Source organism: Apium graveolens, chromosome 1 (assembly GCF_009905375.1).
Source record: "Apium graveolens cultivar Ventura chromosome 1, ASM990537v1, whole genome shotgun sequence".
Taxonomy (NCBI): Eukaryota; Viridiplantae; Streptophyta; class Magnoliopsida; order Apiales; family Apiaceae; genus Apium; species Apium graveolens.
Genome location: NC_133647.1, coordinates 198,243,586 through 198,257,711, shown reverse-complemented (window position 1 = coordinate 198,257,711; position 14,126 = coordinate 198,243,586). Strand labels below are relative to the sequence as shown.

Genomic DNA, 14,126 nt, shown 5'->3' with positions numbered 1-14,126 from the left:
TCAAGTTTTAAATCAACCAAACTTATACATACTCTTACTACAAGTCTACAACATATAAAATAATATCAGAGCTAGTCCATTTTCTTGATCATCAAGTATCAGTACAACAAATCAGGCCATTTACGACAGAAAACAACTTACGACATAGTCAATGGATTGCATTGCGAACCTGGCATCGGAGAAGGCAGTAGTGATCTTCAGCAAGAGTTTATGCTGCATGTCACATGCAATAACGCGATTATTTCAAGAACAAGGGGTCAGTCCTATGGTGCATGAGATTGATCAACACCCGAGAGGGAAGGAAATAGAGATGGCTTTAAAGAGATTAGGGTGCATTCCTGCTGTGCCGGCAGTGTTTGTTGGAGGCAAGTTCTTAGGGACTGCTAACAGTGTCATGACTGCGCATATTGATGGTTCACTTAAACGGATGCTCAAAGATGCCGGTGCTCTATGGCTTTAATTAGATCACATCGAATGATCCTAATTGAAATGAATAATAAGATCAAACTAACATGTATATGTGGGCTATCTTCTCGTCTTGCTCAGCATGTAGAGCTAGGTAGCTTTGACTAGGGAAATGTAACGATATGGAACATTACTATATATTGCAAACATGTTTATGTATTAAAATTGCGTTTCTCATATAATTAAACGTTGATCAGGTGTTGATTTAGTTACCATTTCATAATTTTCGTGTAATTTTAACCTAAACCTGACCAGATTTAACCTGATCACCGACTCCATTCGGATTTGAATAAACTCGCCGGACCTGCTGGATCATTTCTTAGGTGGGAACTGACTCCATTTCGGGTGATTAATCGGTAAAATTCAATGATTTTTAGAACAGAGTTTAGCATCAAGTGGAGCAAAATCAAAATTCCCAGAATATGATCCTATTACTAAATATGGCAACATGCAGGGTGATTAGTCGTGATCATTCGGATCCCCGAAACAGTGTCGCCCATGATTAAGAATAACCTTTTTGAAATATCTATATGTACCGATAGCTAAAAATGCAGTGTCTTGCACAACAAAAACGGGAGTAATTATTTACCTATAGATATCATTTTGTTAAATACAATGAGATATCTTGCATAATTATGGTGTTCTACTTAAGTTGAGGCGAGGATCCACATTGTGCTACGGTTTGCAACGGGGCTGTTCACAAACCGAGTCAAGCCGAGTTTTGATCGAACAGAGACGAGCTTTACTTTTTTTTCTGACGAACCGAGTCGAGCCGAGCTTTCTTATCGAACAAAAATTGTGTTCGAGCTCGAGCTTGTTAACTAACGAGCCGAACACAAGCTTGTTCGCGAACATAAACGAGCCGAGCCGAGCCGAGTCAGAAAAAAATCAAGTCTGCCGCTATTTGACTGTGAAAATAACTTATCAAATAATTTTTGTTTTTAAACTTTGGTTATATCACTAAAATACATATATCTTGACATCTATACGGTTGGATCCATGAAATTTTAAAAAAAATAAATTGAAACACTAATTCATGACTAAAAATATTCAGGATATATTATAATTTTTTTTGAGCTTTAACGAGCGTGTTCGAGCCGATCGAGTTCGATTCGCGCGAGCTCGAGCCGAACAACACAAAACTCGGCTCGAGCTTGTTTTGCTTAACGAGCACATTTGTTTGTTCGAGCTCGAGTTCGAGTCCGTTAACGAGCCGAGCTCGAGCTTATTCGCGAATAGCTCTGGTCGTTAACGGCCCTAGTTGCAAATTATCTTTCCGTGAATTTTTTTTTCTCTCAAACGCAGATAGAGTAGCGTAGCACTGCCGAATTATTGATTTAAACCTATCCCTAGAAATTTTTTGTGTTTGTAACAGTGTTTTAAAAATCGGTCTAGGCGGCGGTGCCTAGGCGCTATACGGTGGTAAAATGCTCCGAATCGGACCTAGGCGGTGATTTAGGGTTTTTTTTTAAATCGGGTCAAAATCGGGATCAGGTGGTCAAAAATCGGTCCTAGGCGGTATAAACGGAAAATAATTAAAAAAACATTTTTTTTTCATTTTTATGATTTTAATTCATTAAATTTATAATTTCGCACAATATCACGCCAATTTCTAATATAAAGTATTGGTAAGAAGTCACAAGTAATCTAATATATTTATTTTCTCACTTAAAATATAAAAAAGACATATTGTAATTAGTTTAGAAGTGTGAATTAAAATATAGTTGATATTTTAAACTCAATAATTAGTATATAACGAACGCCGTATGTGTAGATATTATTTAATACCATTCTAATTTATTTTGTCAAACAAATATTTGACATATTGATCATTATATAATTATAAAAATTAAAATTAATATTTATATTCTTCCGATTAATCAGTCCGATTAATCTCCAATTTACCGATTAATCTCTCGAAAATACCATCACCGTCCTGGTACGCCTAGCAATTTCTGGAACACTGGCTTGTAATGGTACGCATTGAGTTGAACTATATTACATCAAGTTTAGACTCAGATTTAATATCAAACTACGACTTTGTGCCCAGGGCGGATTCACGTAGAAGCTGGCGGGAACATGTGCCCCACATAATAAAAAATTAACGGCTTTTTATTAAAATTTTAAGATATATAAATATGTAAATTTTATAAATGTCCCCACTAAGTGCCCCTATAATGTTAATAATTTTTTCACAATTTGAGTTATATTTAGTTTTATTTATAGTTATATGATCATATATTGGAGATTAAATAATTAAAATAATAATTTTCAGCATATTGTATCAAAAAATCTAAAAATCTAGTGAAAATAATAAAAAAAATTGAATTTTGACCACTAACACGTAACATAATCAGTTAAGTACATGATGCTCCACAAAAATCGGGCCATGTATCCGTCACTGCTTCGTGGAATAAAGAAACTAATATTCTTCAATTATTTTTGACACAATGTTAGATCTTACCATTAAGTTAGTTAATGATTCTCGATGCTTGATTGTGATCGTAGATATTTTCTATGATGTCAAACTATATTCTGCTCATATATGCGAACCTATAGATTAGATTTCTGATTTGATGGCCTTTCGATCAAGAATAATTCTTTATTAACTTGCATCTTAACATGTGCTATATTATCTTTTCAAGTCGACGGAATTATTTATCATATTGTTAAATTTCACAATCAACGACATTAGAAAAAAAATTCATATTCTCCATCTAATCGGAAATGTGCGGCCGTACAATTAATATGACATGCAGTAATATGGATTTGTCAGCGTACGATTGAGAACCAGGGTTAAATCGTTTTATTTATCTGTTAGTGATGATCATGAATAGATATAAAAGTCCATATATAATAAAGGAAAATGCTAGAGGTATAAAATAAGTTACTAAAATAGTTATAAATGACAAATGTTACATGTTGGTTGACTAAATATAAATTAACCCCTGCAGTTACATTAATAGGACCAATTGAAAATTTTCATTTTATCACATCATCTATACCATGTCATTTTGTGACATGTAATACACAATTAAAAAGGAAAATCATGTGCTACGTGTCATGCCAAAAAACTCGGTGCTGAGTAAATTTGGTTATGAGCACACAAAACATGTGTCTAGAGTTTCCGATACTCGAGTCCTTAAATTTTATATTTATAAATTTGGCTAAATCACATATGGTTTGTTAGAACATCTTCAATGGGGGGAGGTGCCAACTGGGTCACCTAATCAAAAATATTATTTTTAATGTTCTCTCTCTTCAACATTAATTTTGAAACTCTTTTTTCACAAAACACTCCAATGATTGATAAACCTAGATGCCAATTTCACGAACTTAACAAAATAAATGTAAAATATAAATATATTACCGATATAATTATTTATTTATTATTGAGACCATAAAAGTATCATAAAGGATATTTACATCTTATTTTATGAGATGTAAACTTTTGACAACCACTTAACAAAAAAAATCTTTGACACCCAAATCGACACCCGATGTCAACTTATTGACACTCCATCCCCGCACTTCAATGACGTGCTAAGAAAAGAGTCAAGTCATGTCATGTCACTTCGCTTTAACATCTTTTTTGACACTCATCATTGAAATTACGGAATACAAAAGTTTGATTTCAACTCCGGCTTGTAATAGGTAATTTTAATTAAGATTATAGACCTCAAATTGGTTCCAATGCACTACATTAGATGCATTCTCCTAAAATAAAGTCATGGATCGAATCAAATTTTGTAGATAAGAAATGCAGAAACATGTGCTAATTCTATCACTTCAGGTTTTTCGCATATTGACTCTTCGTTGTTTATTTGGTTACTAGATGTTCTCTCTTAGATTCGAAGCCAAATAAACAATAATATGTCGACAACTGCATACATTCCTCTAGCTCGAATCACTTCAACATAGATTTCTAAGTATGGAAGCTAGATTTTACAGAACCTTCACCTTTTTCATTTCTTTTGCAGTAAACAAAACCATATATATATCTCACTTTCATTGTATAAATATTCAAGCTGCACCATCATACCTGAACCTATAAATTTCATCAACGTTGTGATCACATCTCGAGTTATGGATCGTGTTGTGAAATTGGCGTCTCAGAAGGCTGTTGTGATCTTCAGCACAAGTTCGTGCTGCATGTCTCATGCAATCAAGATATTGTTTCAGGACCAAGGAGTAAGCCTGACGGTTCATGAGCTCGATAGAGACTCTAGAGGAGGCGAAATGGAGAAAGCTCTCAGGCGGCTCGGCTGCAATCCTACTGTGCCTGCTGTGTTCATTGGAGGCAGATTTGTAGGCTCTACGAATGTTGTCATGACTCTGCATCTTAATGGCTCACTGAAGATGATGCTTAAAGATGCTGGAGCTTTATGGCTTTAGCAAATTCGAAATATGCATTTCGATGATTATATTAGATACTCTGATGCATCCTGAAGACACCTTTGCTTTTTTTAACTAACTTATCACAACACTTTATGTCTTTCAAAGAAAGATGAATATAAAATAAGTCAGCTGAACTGGAAGGAACACAAACAGTAGTGACAAGATGAACTTAAAATGCATATCTCCATAAACAGCCCACGAGACACTCATTTTACCTTAACTGCAAGTACAATGTTCAGAAAAAAAAACAGATAGCAACCTATCTAAGAGTTGAACATAACATCAGGTTCTCGAATCGATCACAGCTTTGGCAATAACTAAAAAAGCTACCTATATTGTTTGAATGGGTTGATTGATTGTATTAAGAAATTGGTTTTGGTTTGTCAGCAAGAGAGTCTAGGAAAATTGTTCCAGTTTAACTCTTCCTGAAAACAACAAACATGGTTCCGTTAGAATAGCCCTTACAATAACTCCACATATTCAAGAAGAAAGCTATAAAAACACATACCAAGGTCACAAAAGTTATTTCCTCTTCTTGATACTAGAAGGTGGGCTTTCAGCAGTCTGCCTTGCCACAGACCGCTTCGTTGGTGTCAGGTTCTGGCATACAAGAAATTGAGAAAACGAAGTTCATAAAAAATTGTCGGGAACTAAATGATAAGGCCAGTGAAATGCTCATGATTCTGACAAATACAAAGTTTATTTGGTATTTTAGAGGCGCAATCGTAAACCAGGAAAAATCACTTGTAATACAGCCAACAATAGATGAACTACTAAATACCACAAATCATGCTACACTGCGTTAAAGGAGTAAACTGGCGGTGTTTTGTTACTTAACCTTTGCAAGTTTTGTTCTGTTTTAGAGGCGCAATCGCAAAAAAAGAAAAGTCGCTAGTAATACAGCCGAACAATAGATCAACAACCAAATAACACAACCCATGCTACACTGCGTTAAAGGAGTAAACCGGAGGTGTTTTGTTATTTAACCTTTGCAAGTTTCTTCTCTTTTCGAGCCTGCCTCTCCCTCTCATCAAACTCTTGGTTTTCTTTTTCCACCAACCGAATGAGAGTGTCACATCTCCTCGCGAGCTCTATGGTAGTACGTGATTTGACGAACCAATCAAACCGAAACAAAAGTGATGTCCGGAATGCTGCTTTAAGCTCATCCCAGTTCCCATACCCAAGTTTGTGAGTCATGCATAACTAGGAAAAAAAATAAATATAAGTATTGCTCACTAGTAAACAAGCATCAAGTTCTCAAGAGACTAAACATCCTTCATATACTCACCATGAAACGATCACATTCTTCATTGTACAATTTTCCTTTGTTCTGACCATACTGGATCTTTAATTCCAGCCAAGGGTTCTTATAACGGTCCAATTTCTTTCCAATTGCTTTCATGATCTCATCCTTGCGGGAAATTCTAGCCTCACCTCTTTCAATATTTTTTATGATTTTGTCATAATCTGGAGACAGAACATTCAACAATTAACAGTCTTTATAACATTGTGTTCCTAACCTATACTTAACCAGGGAATATAAGGATTCAGGACTCCAAGAGCACAAGTTCTATTTTAACATCTAAATACTCTTTTTGATTTCAAAATATTGCAATAATTATACATATTTTAGCAACGCCATTGGACTTGCTCATAGCAGCTAAAATTACAAAAAAGCATGCATAGAGAATGTAAGAAAAAATTCCTTACCCTGATTACCTATTTATATTTACTATCAACACCAGGATATTTATTTATTCTACTGATATGTGCTCAAATGATGAAAATCATACACAGTTATTTTTAAACAAAAATCATCAATGCGGAAAACAAAGCAACGCACTTACCATTCAAATCTTTGTATCTTTCTTTGAAAACCTCTGCATATCTCTCAACCTCTTCTTCTGTTTTACCTTCCATTTCAGAGGCAATACCTTTGACATCATTGCGGCCATACTTCTCACAAGCCCTAATGAAACTATTGAAATCTTTCTTGCCCCATGTTGAAAACCCCTAAAATCACAGGCATTTGAGTTTCTGGTAAAGAGAGGTTTAGATTAAAAATTAAAATTTTATAAAAAGCTTACAGACCTCTTCCAGCAACTGCTCCTTCTCTTCTTGCTCTTCAGCCGTCAAAGGATAGCCCAAATCTGGCATAATAATTAGAATGTTACCCCAATATAAGATTGATTAACTATAACTAAACATATAAAAGTTGAAGCTCACAACCTTCAGATTCATCAACATCTGCAGAGTCTTTTGTCTGATTTTTATGCTGAGCTAGCTACACAGCATTATAAAAACAATGATTTCAGTTAGAACTATTGTAAGGCTAAAACAATACAGCTAGTTCGTCTTATTACAAGCAACAACGCATACCCACCATTTGATATCGAACTTCTTTTTCATACAGCTCACTGAGTCTTTGCATATTAAAGAACTGAAAGTCATGCCTACACAAAGGGGAAAGAATTTGGTCCATTAATCATTAAGAGAAAGAATAATCAAAAGAAAAAAGCCAAAGTAAATTTAATCAAATATACTTACAACTGAGGCATGCGGGGAATTCGAGGCTCTTTCGGTCTCGAGGGACCGTTGTTTTGGCGCATTGTTTGCTTGAAGTACTCTGATTCTGAGTAACTGTTAAAAATGAAAGAATTAATTTAACGCTTCTAAAATCATATGATGAAAAACCCAAATTATTATGTTACAAAATAGGAACTGAAGATAACAATTACTTGCGCTTCCTCTCTCTTCTTGGTGGTTCAACCCAATTATCACTAACAATCTTCTTAAAATCAACCTTGTTCTCTTCCTGTCAATACAACACAAAATTAAGAAAAATGATAGCATCAAATTCATTCAAAATTTAAAACTGAAAGAAAATCAGAGCACTTTGAGCAGATGCGCTACCTTATCATTGTCAAAATCATACAATTCAGCAGCTGCACAAAACCATTTATGCACATTAAGTCTTAAACCAACATAAAAAGCAATGGAGGAATTGCAAAAAAATAGATAACATACTATCATCCATTTTAAATTTGATAGCATCTTCTGTGAATTTCTTCATTTTGGCATCAAGCGCAGCTGTTGCCTCTTCTCCCTTGGCAATGATCCTGTCTATATCTTCATCTGTAATTGTGCTATCCTTGGAACTAAAAACCATTTCAGCACCAAACCGAACCATTTGCAATAATTCATCTTTGTTAACAGCTGCACAACCATTAAAGAAAAACATAAGCTATTGCAGGGTATCAGAAATATATCACAATGAAGATGATAATGTAGTCATTCTTACTCTTTTGCTCAGCTAGTCGCCCCTGTTGGATAACTAGCGCATCAAGCGCGAGTTTTTTATAAGCTCTCTCAATAACTTTCTCCTCAATAGTATACTGCTCATGACATTAAAATGAAGCACTAATTAGTCAGTAAACTTTTATAATGTGCAAAGTCGCATACAAGCATAAAGCAGAACCTCGGTGCAGAAACGGAAAACTTGAACTTCTTTCTTCTGCCCAATTCTGTGGGCACGGTCCTGAGCTTGCAAGTCAACTTGAGGGTTCCTTCAGTGTGGAGATTAAAATCCAGGGTTATGTTCTATCCACAATAATCCAGAAACAGCATATTTAAAAGAGAAGAGAGTGCTCTCACCAGTCACTATCATATAAAATAACTATATCAGCAGTCGCCAGATTGATTCCAAGGCCTCCAGCTCTAGTCGATAATAAGAAGACAAATTTCTCACTTCCTGGCTTATTGAAGGCATCAATCGAAGCATCGCGATCGTCACCACCGGTGTTTCCATCAATTCGGCAATAAAGATATCCCCGATACATCAAGTAGTCTTCCAGGATGTCCAGTAGTCTTGTCATCTAAAATGTTTAACCCAATTTTTCTTAATTAAAATAAAAAAAAGTAAAACACGAGTGGTAACTCGCGTCAACACCTTCAACATTCTGAGATGTTGTATCAACATACATGGATAAATTATAAAATCGCATATAAATGTCTAAAGGGTTCACCTGCGAAAATATAAGAACCCTTGAATCACGTTCCTTCAATTTTGGGAGCAACTTATCTAACAGAACCATTTTTCCTGCACACATGTTTTTTATAGTCAAGAAGTGTGCCTTACCAGCTTCTGGGAATAAAAGGATAAATGTAAGTGTAAAACTAAAAGTTTCAATTGAAAAGACTGCCTTACCAGAATTTGTTACAAGATGGTCTCCTGTGGTATATGGAGGACCAGGTTCAGCACCTTGAAAAAGATAAGGGTGATTGCAGCATTTACGCAGCTGCATCGCTATATTTAGAAGGCGCTTGCGCTCACCGCCAGCATTTACAACTTCAAGATCTTTCTGCAATAAGGCCTTGTAGTACTGCTTCTGCATTTGGGACATGCCGACCTTGAGTATAGTTTCTTTCTTTGGGGGCAAACCTTTCTCAACATCAGATTTCAACCTTCGCAGAAGAAACGGGCGAAGGACCTAAAATGGCCACACACGAAAAGAGCTATTTATTTACTAAGATCAAAAGGTCAATTAAGACTGGTAGAGCACAAGTAAAGAGAAACAGATACCTTGTGAAGCTGTTGAACAACCTCCTCCTGGTCATTTTCACCAGAAATTGCAAACCATTCATCAAAAGTTTCTGCGGAGCTAAATATCTCTGGTAGTAGAAAGTTCAAAAGAGACCAGAGTTCATGGAGATTATTCTGCAAAATAGTGTTGATCCATTAAATAAAACTTAACAAAACTTATCTGCATCAAGTAGTAACTGCATATAATCAGTCATTACAAAAGAATTTGTAAGAAAAAGTGAACACTTATTTATTGCTTTTGTAATGAGTTGCCAAGAAGATTCACAAAATGACAGATAGTAACAAATTATTATCAAACAACTTTCGGATTTGGGGGTAATGGATTTCATCTAGAAACTAAACTTTATTATCTGAGTGATAAAATGGACACCAGAAGTTGCATTCACCACTCACAAAAATTCATGAGCAATCATAAGAGTACCTGAAGTGGAGTTCCGGTGATAAGAAGGCGATAATTAGTACTAAAGAGTCTCATGGTTTTTGAAAGAAGTGAATTCTCATTCTTGATCCTATGAGCTTCATCGATTATTATGTAGCGCCAGCTAAATTGCCGTAAGACAGACTTCTCTTTGATAGCCATTTCAAAACTGGTGACACAAACATCAAACTTCCCAGCAGCTAGTAACTCTTCGCGTATGTATTTCTGGAGGATCATATATAGCATAACTAATTCATATCTAGTGACCAAAGAAGGATGGAGGAAATGATAATTGACTAAGCACAGAGAGAACAGCTTACCCGTTCTTCAGGATTTCCTAGGAATTTGACTGCACGAAGTGTTGGGCAAAACCGCCGAATTTCATTCATCCAATTTCCAAGAGTTGATTTTGGGGCAACAACCATGTGGGGACCAGTAATGCCTCTAAACTCGTGCAAATAACCAAGCAAGGAGATGGTTTGCAATGTTTTTCCAAGCCCCTAAATACCAGAAACAAAGTATTATGTGTTACAATATGAAGATATAATTGTGCTAATGAAATAATAATTATTCATTTTTCAAGACCAATATACTGCATTTTAGAGTTGCAATTTTAGAGCATACCATCTCATCTGCAAGAATTCCATTGATACCATTCTCATACAAACGAATTAGCCAATTTAAACCTGCAAGTTGGTAATCCCTCATTTTTCCTTGAATACCTGCACAAGAGAAGTCAAAGAACTATGTAACTTTTTTACCACCAATTCAAATTATACTTGCACTATCTTTGAACTATTTGTATAAACAAAACTTCTACAAATCTTTTTTAACCAAAAAAATCTCCTTGACAGTGTTCATATAAGGTCTTTATCTTTAAATAAAGCTTCTTCAGTGAAAAGCAGAACAGACACGTAAAAAGGACAAAACACGTACAATATACACAAAAGTTTCTATGAATATCTTTTTAATCTAAGAAAAATCTCCCTAGTGGTGTTTCTAAGTAAAAAAATCTTCACATTAAGTTTTTGCAATAAAAGCAGAATAGACACACAGAAAACAGAAGACACGTCAATAAAAGTACAATTTGTCTGCAGGCTACAAACATCACGCTGCGATGTCCAGCTCCCAAAACCTTATACAATACTAGGTGCAGCAAGAAGGAAAAGTGTAGTGTTAACATTAAATTCCATATCTTGGTCACCGAATGACAAGGGAACTCAAACTAGCAGCAACACAAAAGAATTAGAGAATAGAGATATTGCTATGACAACAGAATAAAAAATTTAGACCTAAAATTTGGCCAAAATGAGGTGCTAAACAAATGTAGGCATAAAAGCTTTATTACCAAAACGACAAACAGAATAGGACAAAGGAAACTTTACTAGAGGGGAGGAAAACATAGAAACTATTCAACATTCTTCAAAATTCTAAAAAAAGGAATAACTGTAGGCGACAAGCTATAATGCACTTGGAGTGCCACATTATAACATGAAAAGGTAAACTTACAAGAGGGCTGCACGAGTAGACGCGTGTTTCCTCCCCCAGATAGCCCATCTTCTTCTTCCTTCAGATATTCTTGGTCTTCTTCTTCTTCAGTAACTTTTGAAGCATGACGACCCCTGAATATTAAATTTAATTAATAAAAAATCCATAACGGAATTTACAGTATGACATAAATTCCCATTCCTTAGGACAATTTTATATTTTCTTAACTCAATTCATATAGTAGGATGTACTGAGGACTTGTACCCTGTAGGTTCTGACCAAGTTGGAAAATAATCTTTTTAATATGTTCCTACCAATTACAGCTCAATAACTTAATTGCTAATACATTTCTGTTGGCTCCGTGGCCCAAACACAATCACAATTCGCGATTCTTCAACCACCAACACACTAGAAGTGATACAACCTGTCCTTATCATGATAAAAGTCCATATATATCTTTTATATGATTTAAATTATAGGCTAATACCAGCTTATATAACGCAAACTAAGAAATCAATTTTGTGCTTGACCCCTGGATCTGGTGCAAAAGTGGAAGACCGGAATCAAGCCATGTCATCATAAACCCTAATTTCTTACCTAAATAAGTAATAACATGAAAAGGGAAAAGGTTGTCAAGACTTACCTAACATATACACATTACACACTTCATTATACAAAACTACAAACACCTTCATGTTGTAACTCATACAGTGGCGGCCACGTGCACCACCACTGCTGTGACCTTTTCAAGTGACATTTGCTTACAGTGTGAGGTGACAAGCACCAAAGAAAAGCATAATATCACCAGTTGGTTTCCAATCTTTTTCTCATAACACATAAAACAAATAGCTTAAAAGAAATTACGTTCAAACATCAAGAACTCAAAACCAAACAAGTAATCAGATAAAGATTCACATAATTTATATAACATTCACTAGTGTGAGTCATACTTTCCCTTTGTCTTCTTCTGCGAAGACTGGCCACTTTTAGCAAAATGGGCAAAGATCTCCGTTTGCTGCAGTAGATACTTCAAACGCCCCTTTCCCTTATTGTTCTACAACAAAAATAAACACATCACATCACACACTGATGTGCCAACAAAGCAAACAACTCAAAACACATACATTTCATTACACACTCAAAACCTAAAAATGAAAAATAGAAATAGAAAGAAACTCAAACCAAACACACCATATCAGCATCAATTGCAGCATTTTGCGCGTCCAGAAGCTCCTTAATCTTCTGCTTCTTGAGTCTTTGCATCTCTCTAAGCCGCGCCTTCTCCCGCTTGCTAACTTCACCACCAGCCTCATCATTTCCATCCTACCATCACAAATTAACATTAAAACAACAGTAAACACATTTCATAGCTAAAACACCTAATAGAACACACTAATTACACAAATAATACACAAAAACAAACAGAATTCAACAAAAAACAAAACAAATCAACCGCAAAACATCACAAAATCGTCAATTCACACCAAAAACCCTAACAAAACACAATCAATCCACTAAAACAAACACACATCAACAAAAAAGCACTCGAAAACACAAAAACCCTAACAAACCAATTCAAAAACACACAAACATTTCAGATCCAACACAAACCCTAACAAAGATCGGAACTTTACCTCATTCTCATCATCGCGCTCCTCGACGCCGTCTCCGCCGTCATCATCGTCCTCATCGGCGGCTGTTCTCGCGACCACCTCCAGCTCTTCATCATCCTCCTCTTCATTGATTTGATCGTTCACTCGCTCTTCCTCCGAGGCGTTCGATCGTGAATCGTCGGACGAATCAGTGAGTTTCGCCATCGCGATTTGAAGAGATCGAGGGTTTCGAGAGAGAGTGAAGAGAGACGATGTTTTAAAAAGAGGCGAGAGAGATTGAGAGAGAGAGAGATTGAGAGAGAGAGAGAGAGAGAGATTAAAAAAACGCGAGGTTTGGTGAGTGTAAAATGAAAATATTTATAGTGGGGGTGGAGTGGTTTAAAATAAAATGAAGCAATGCGCGGGTGTAACGGCTTTGTGAATATTAAATTAGGGTTTTTAAAAAAAAAATTGATTATTTCAAGTTTCCCGCCCTTGAAATTCCGGTGGACGGCGGTGGGTTTTCCGGTGATCAGTAATTAAGATTACTCCTTAGGTTAGGATTGCCTATGATTTAGTAATGATGGCAACTTAATAAATAGTTTTATAGCGTTCGTGATTTTTTATCATAATTATCGGAAACGCAAAATTGAAATTGTGTTATTTACGTTTCAATAATTATTGATGGTGGTAGTTATTTGCATAAATTTTGTCGTCAATAAGTTGCATGTTCTAAACTTTTTAGGTGATTTTATAAAAGGATTATATTGAATATGTCTGTTTGATTTTAAGTTTTTGAAAAATAGCATTGTGTTGTATTGCGATGGTAAGATTGTGTTAAATAAGCATATGAATATTGATATGATCGATGATTTAGATTTTGAGTAAATTACTATCGTATATTTGTTAGGTTAAGTTAATTCGTTAACCCGATTAACGAGAGTCATTCAATCAGACTAACATTCGGCTTTACCCTTCAAATCTTAGCCACCTCTATTCAGTGTTTTCGATTCTTGTAAAGACGCTGACCGAAGTTTTCTTCCCTCGTTCCTCCATCGAGCATTGTTATGAAGTGTTTATGTGTTTTGATGGTCATTTTAGCCCTTTTAAAATTATTCTCATTCTTCAAGTGAATTTGGTTCTAAGATTTTTCGATATCAAA

General features: G+C 35.4%; 3 protein-coding genes across 3 annotated transcripts; 2 read left to right on the top strand and 1 right to left on the bottom strand.

Annotated features, from left to right (window-relative positions):
• Positions 1-652, top strand: LOC141724075 (monothiol glutaredoxin-S10-like). The gene has a single exon (XM_074526066.1). The coding sequence runs from the start codon at positions 152-154 to the stop codon at positions 458-460; it is 309 nt and encodes a 102-aa protein (XP_074382167.1). The 5' UTR covers positions 1-151; the 3' UTR covers positions 461-652.
• Positions 653-4,284: 3,632 nt separating this feature from the next.
• LOC141677721 (monothiol glutaredoxin-S10-like) lies at positions 4,285-4,863 on the top strand. The gene has a single exon (XM_074483768.1). The coding sequence runs from the start codon at positions 4,552-4,554 to the stop codon at positions 4,858-4,860; it is 309 nt and encodes a 102-aa protein (XP_074339869.1). The 5' UTR covers positions 4,285-4,551; the 3' UTR covers positions 4,861-4,863.
• A 150-nt stretch (positions 4,864-5,013) lies between these two features.
• Positions 5,014-13,333, bottom strand: LOC141677714 (putative chromatin-remodeling complex ATPase chain). Its single transcript, XM_074483756.1, has 25 exons — positions 13,007-13,333; positions 12,564-12,695; positions 12,323-12,426; positions 11,394-11,506; positions 10,509-10,606; positions 10,205-10,384; positions 9,888-10,109; positions 9,446-9,580; positions 9,071-9,353; positions 8,889-8,962; positions 8,518-8,738; positions 8,342-8,429; positions 8,165-8,258; positions 7,891-8,079; positions 7,777-7,808; positions 7,602-7,678; positions 7,411-7,503; positions 7,247-7,316; positions 7,093-7,147; positions 6,955-7,013; positions 6,711-6,876; positions 6,152-6,330; positions 5,851-6,066; positions 5,372-5,463; positions 5,014-5,288 (listed from the first exon to the last, which is right to left on the bottom strand). Exons 1-24 carry the CDS (start codon positions 13,187-13,189, stop codon positions 5,386-5,388), a joined length of 3,141 nt encoding a protein of 1,046 aa, XP_074339857.1. The 5' UTR covers positions 13,190-13,333; the 3' UTR covers positions 5,014-5,288; positions 5,372-5,385.
• Between the last annotated feature and the right edge of the window lie 793 nt (positions 13,334-14,126).

Coding starts and splice junctions, on each gene's coding strand:
- LOC141677721 (XM_074483768.1), top strand. CDS start 4,552: ATGGATCGTGTTGTGAAATTGGCGTCTCAGAAGGCTGTTGTGATCTTC.
- LOC141677714 (XM_074483756.1), bottom strand. CDS start 13,189: ATGGCGAAACTCACTGATTCGTCCGACGATTCACGATCGAACGCCTCG. Junction 12,427..12,563: donor CTGCAATTGATGCTGATATG/GTGTGTTTGGTT, acceptor TTTTTGTTGTAG/AACAATAAGGGAAAGGGGCG. Junction 8,739..8,888: donor GGGTTCTTATATTTTCGCAG/GTGAACCCTTTA, acceptor TAAACATTTTAG/ATGACAAGACTACTGGACAT.
- LOC141724075 (XM_074526066.1), top strand. CDS start 152: ATGGATTGCATTGCGAACCTGGCATCGGAGAAGGCAGTAGTGATCTTC.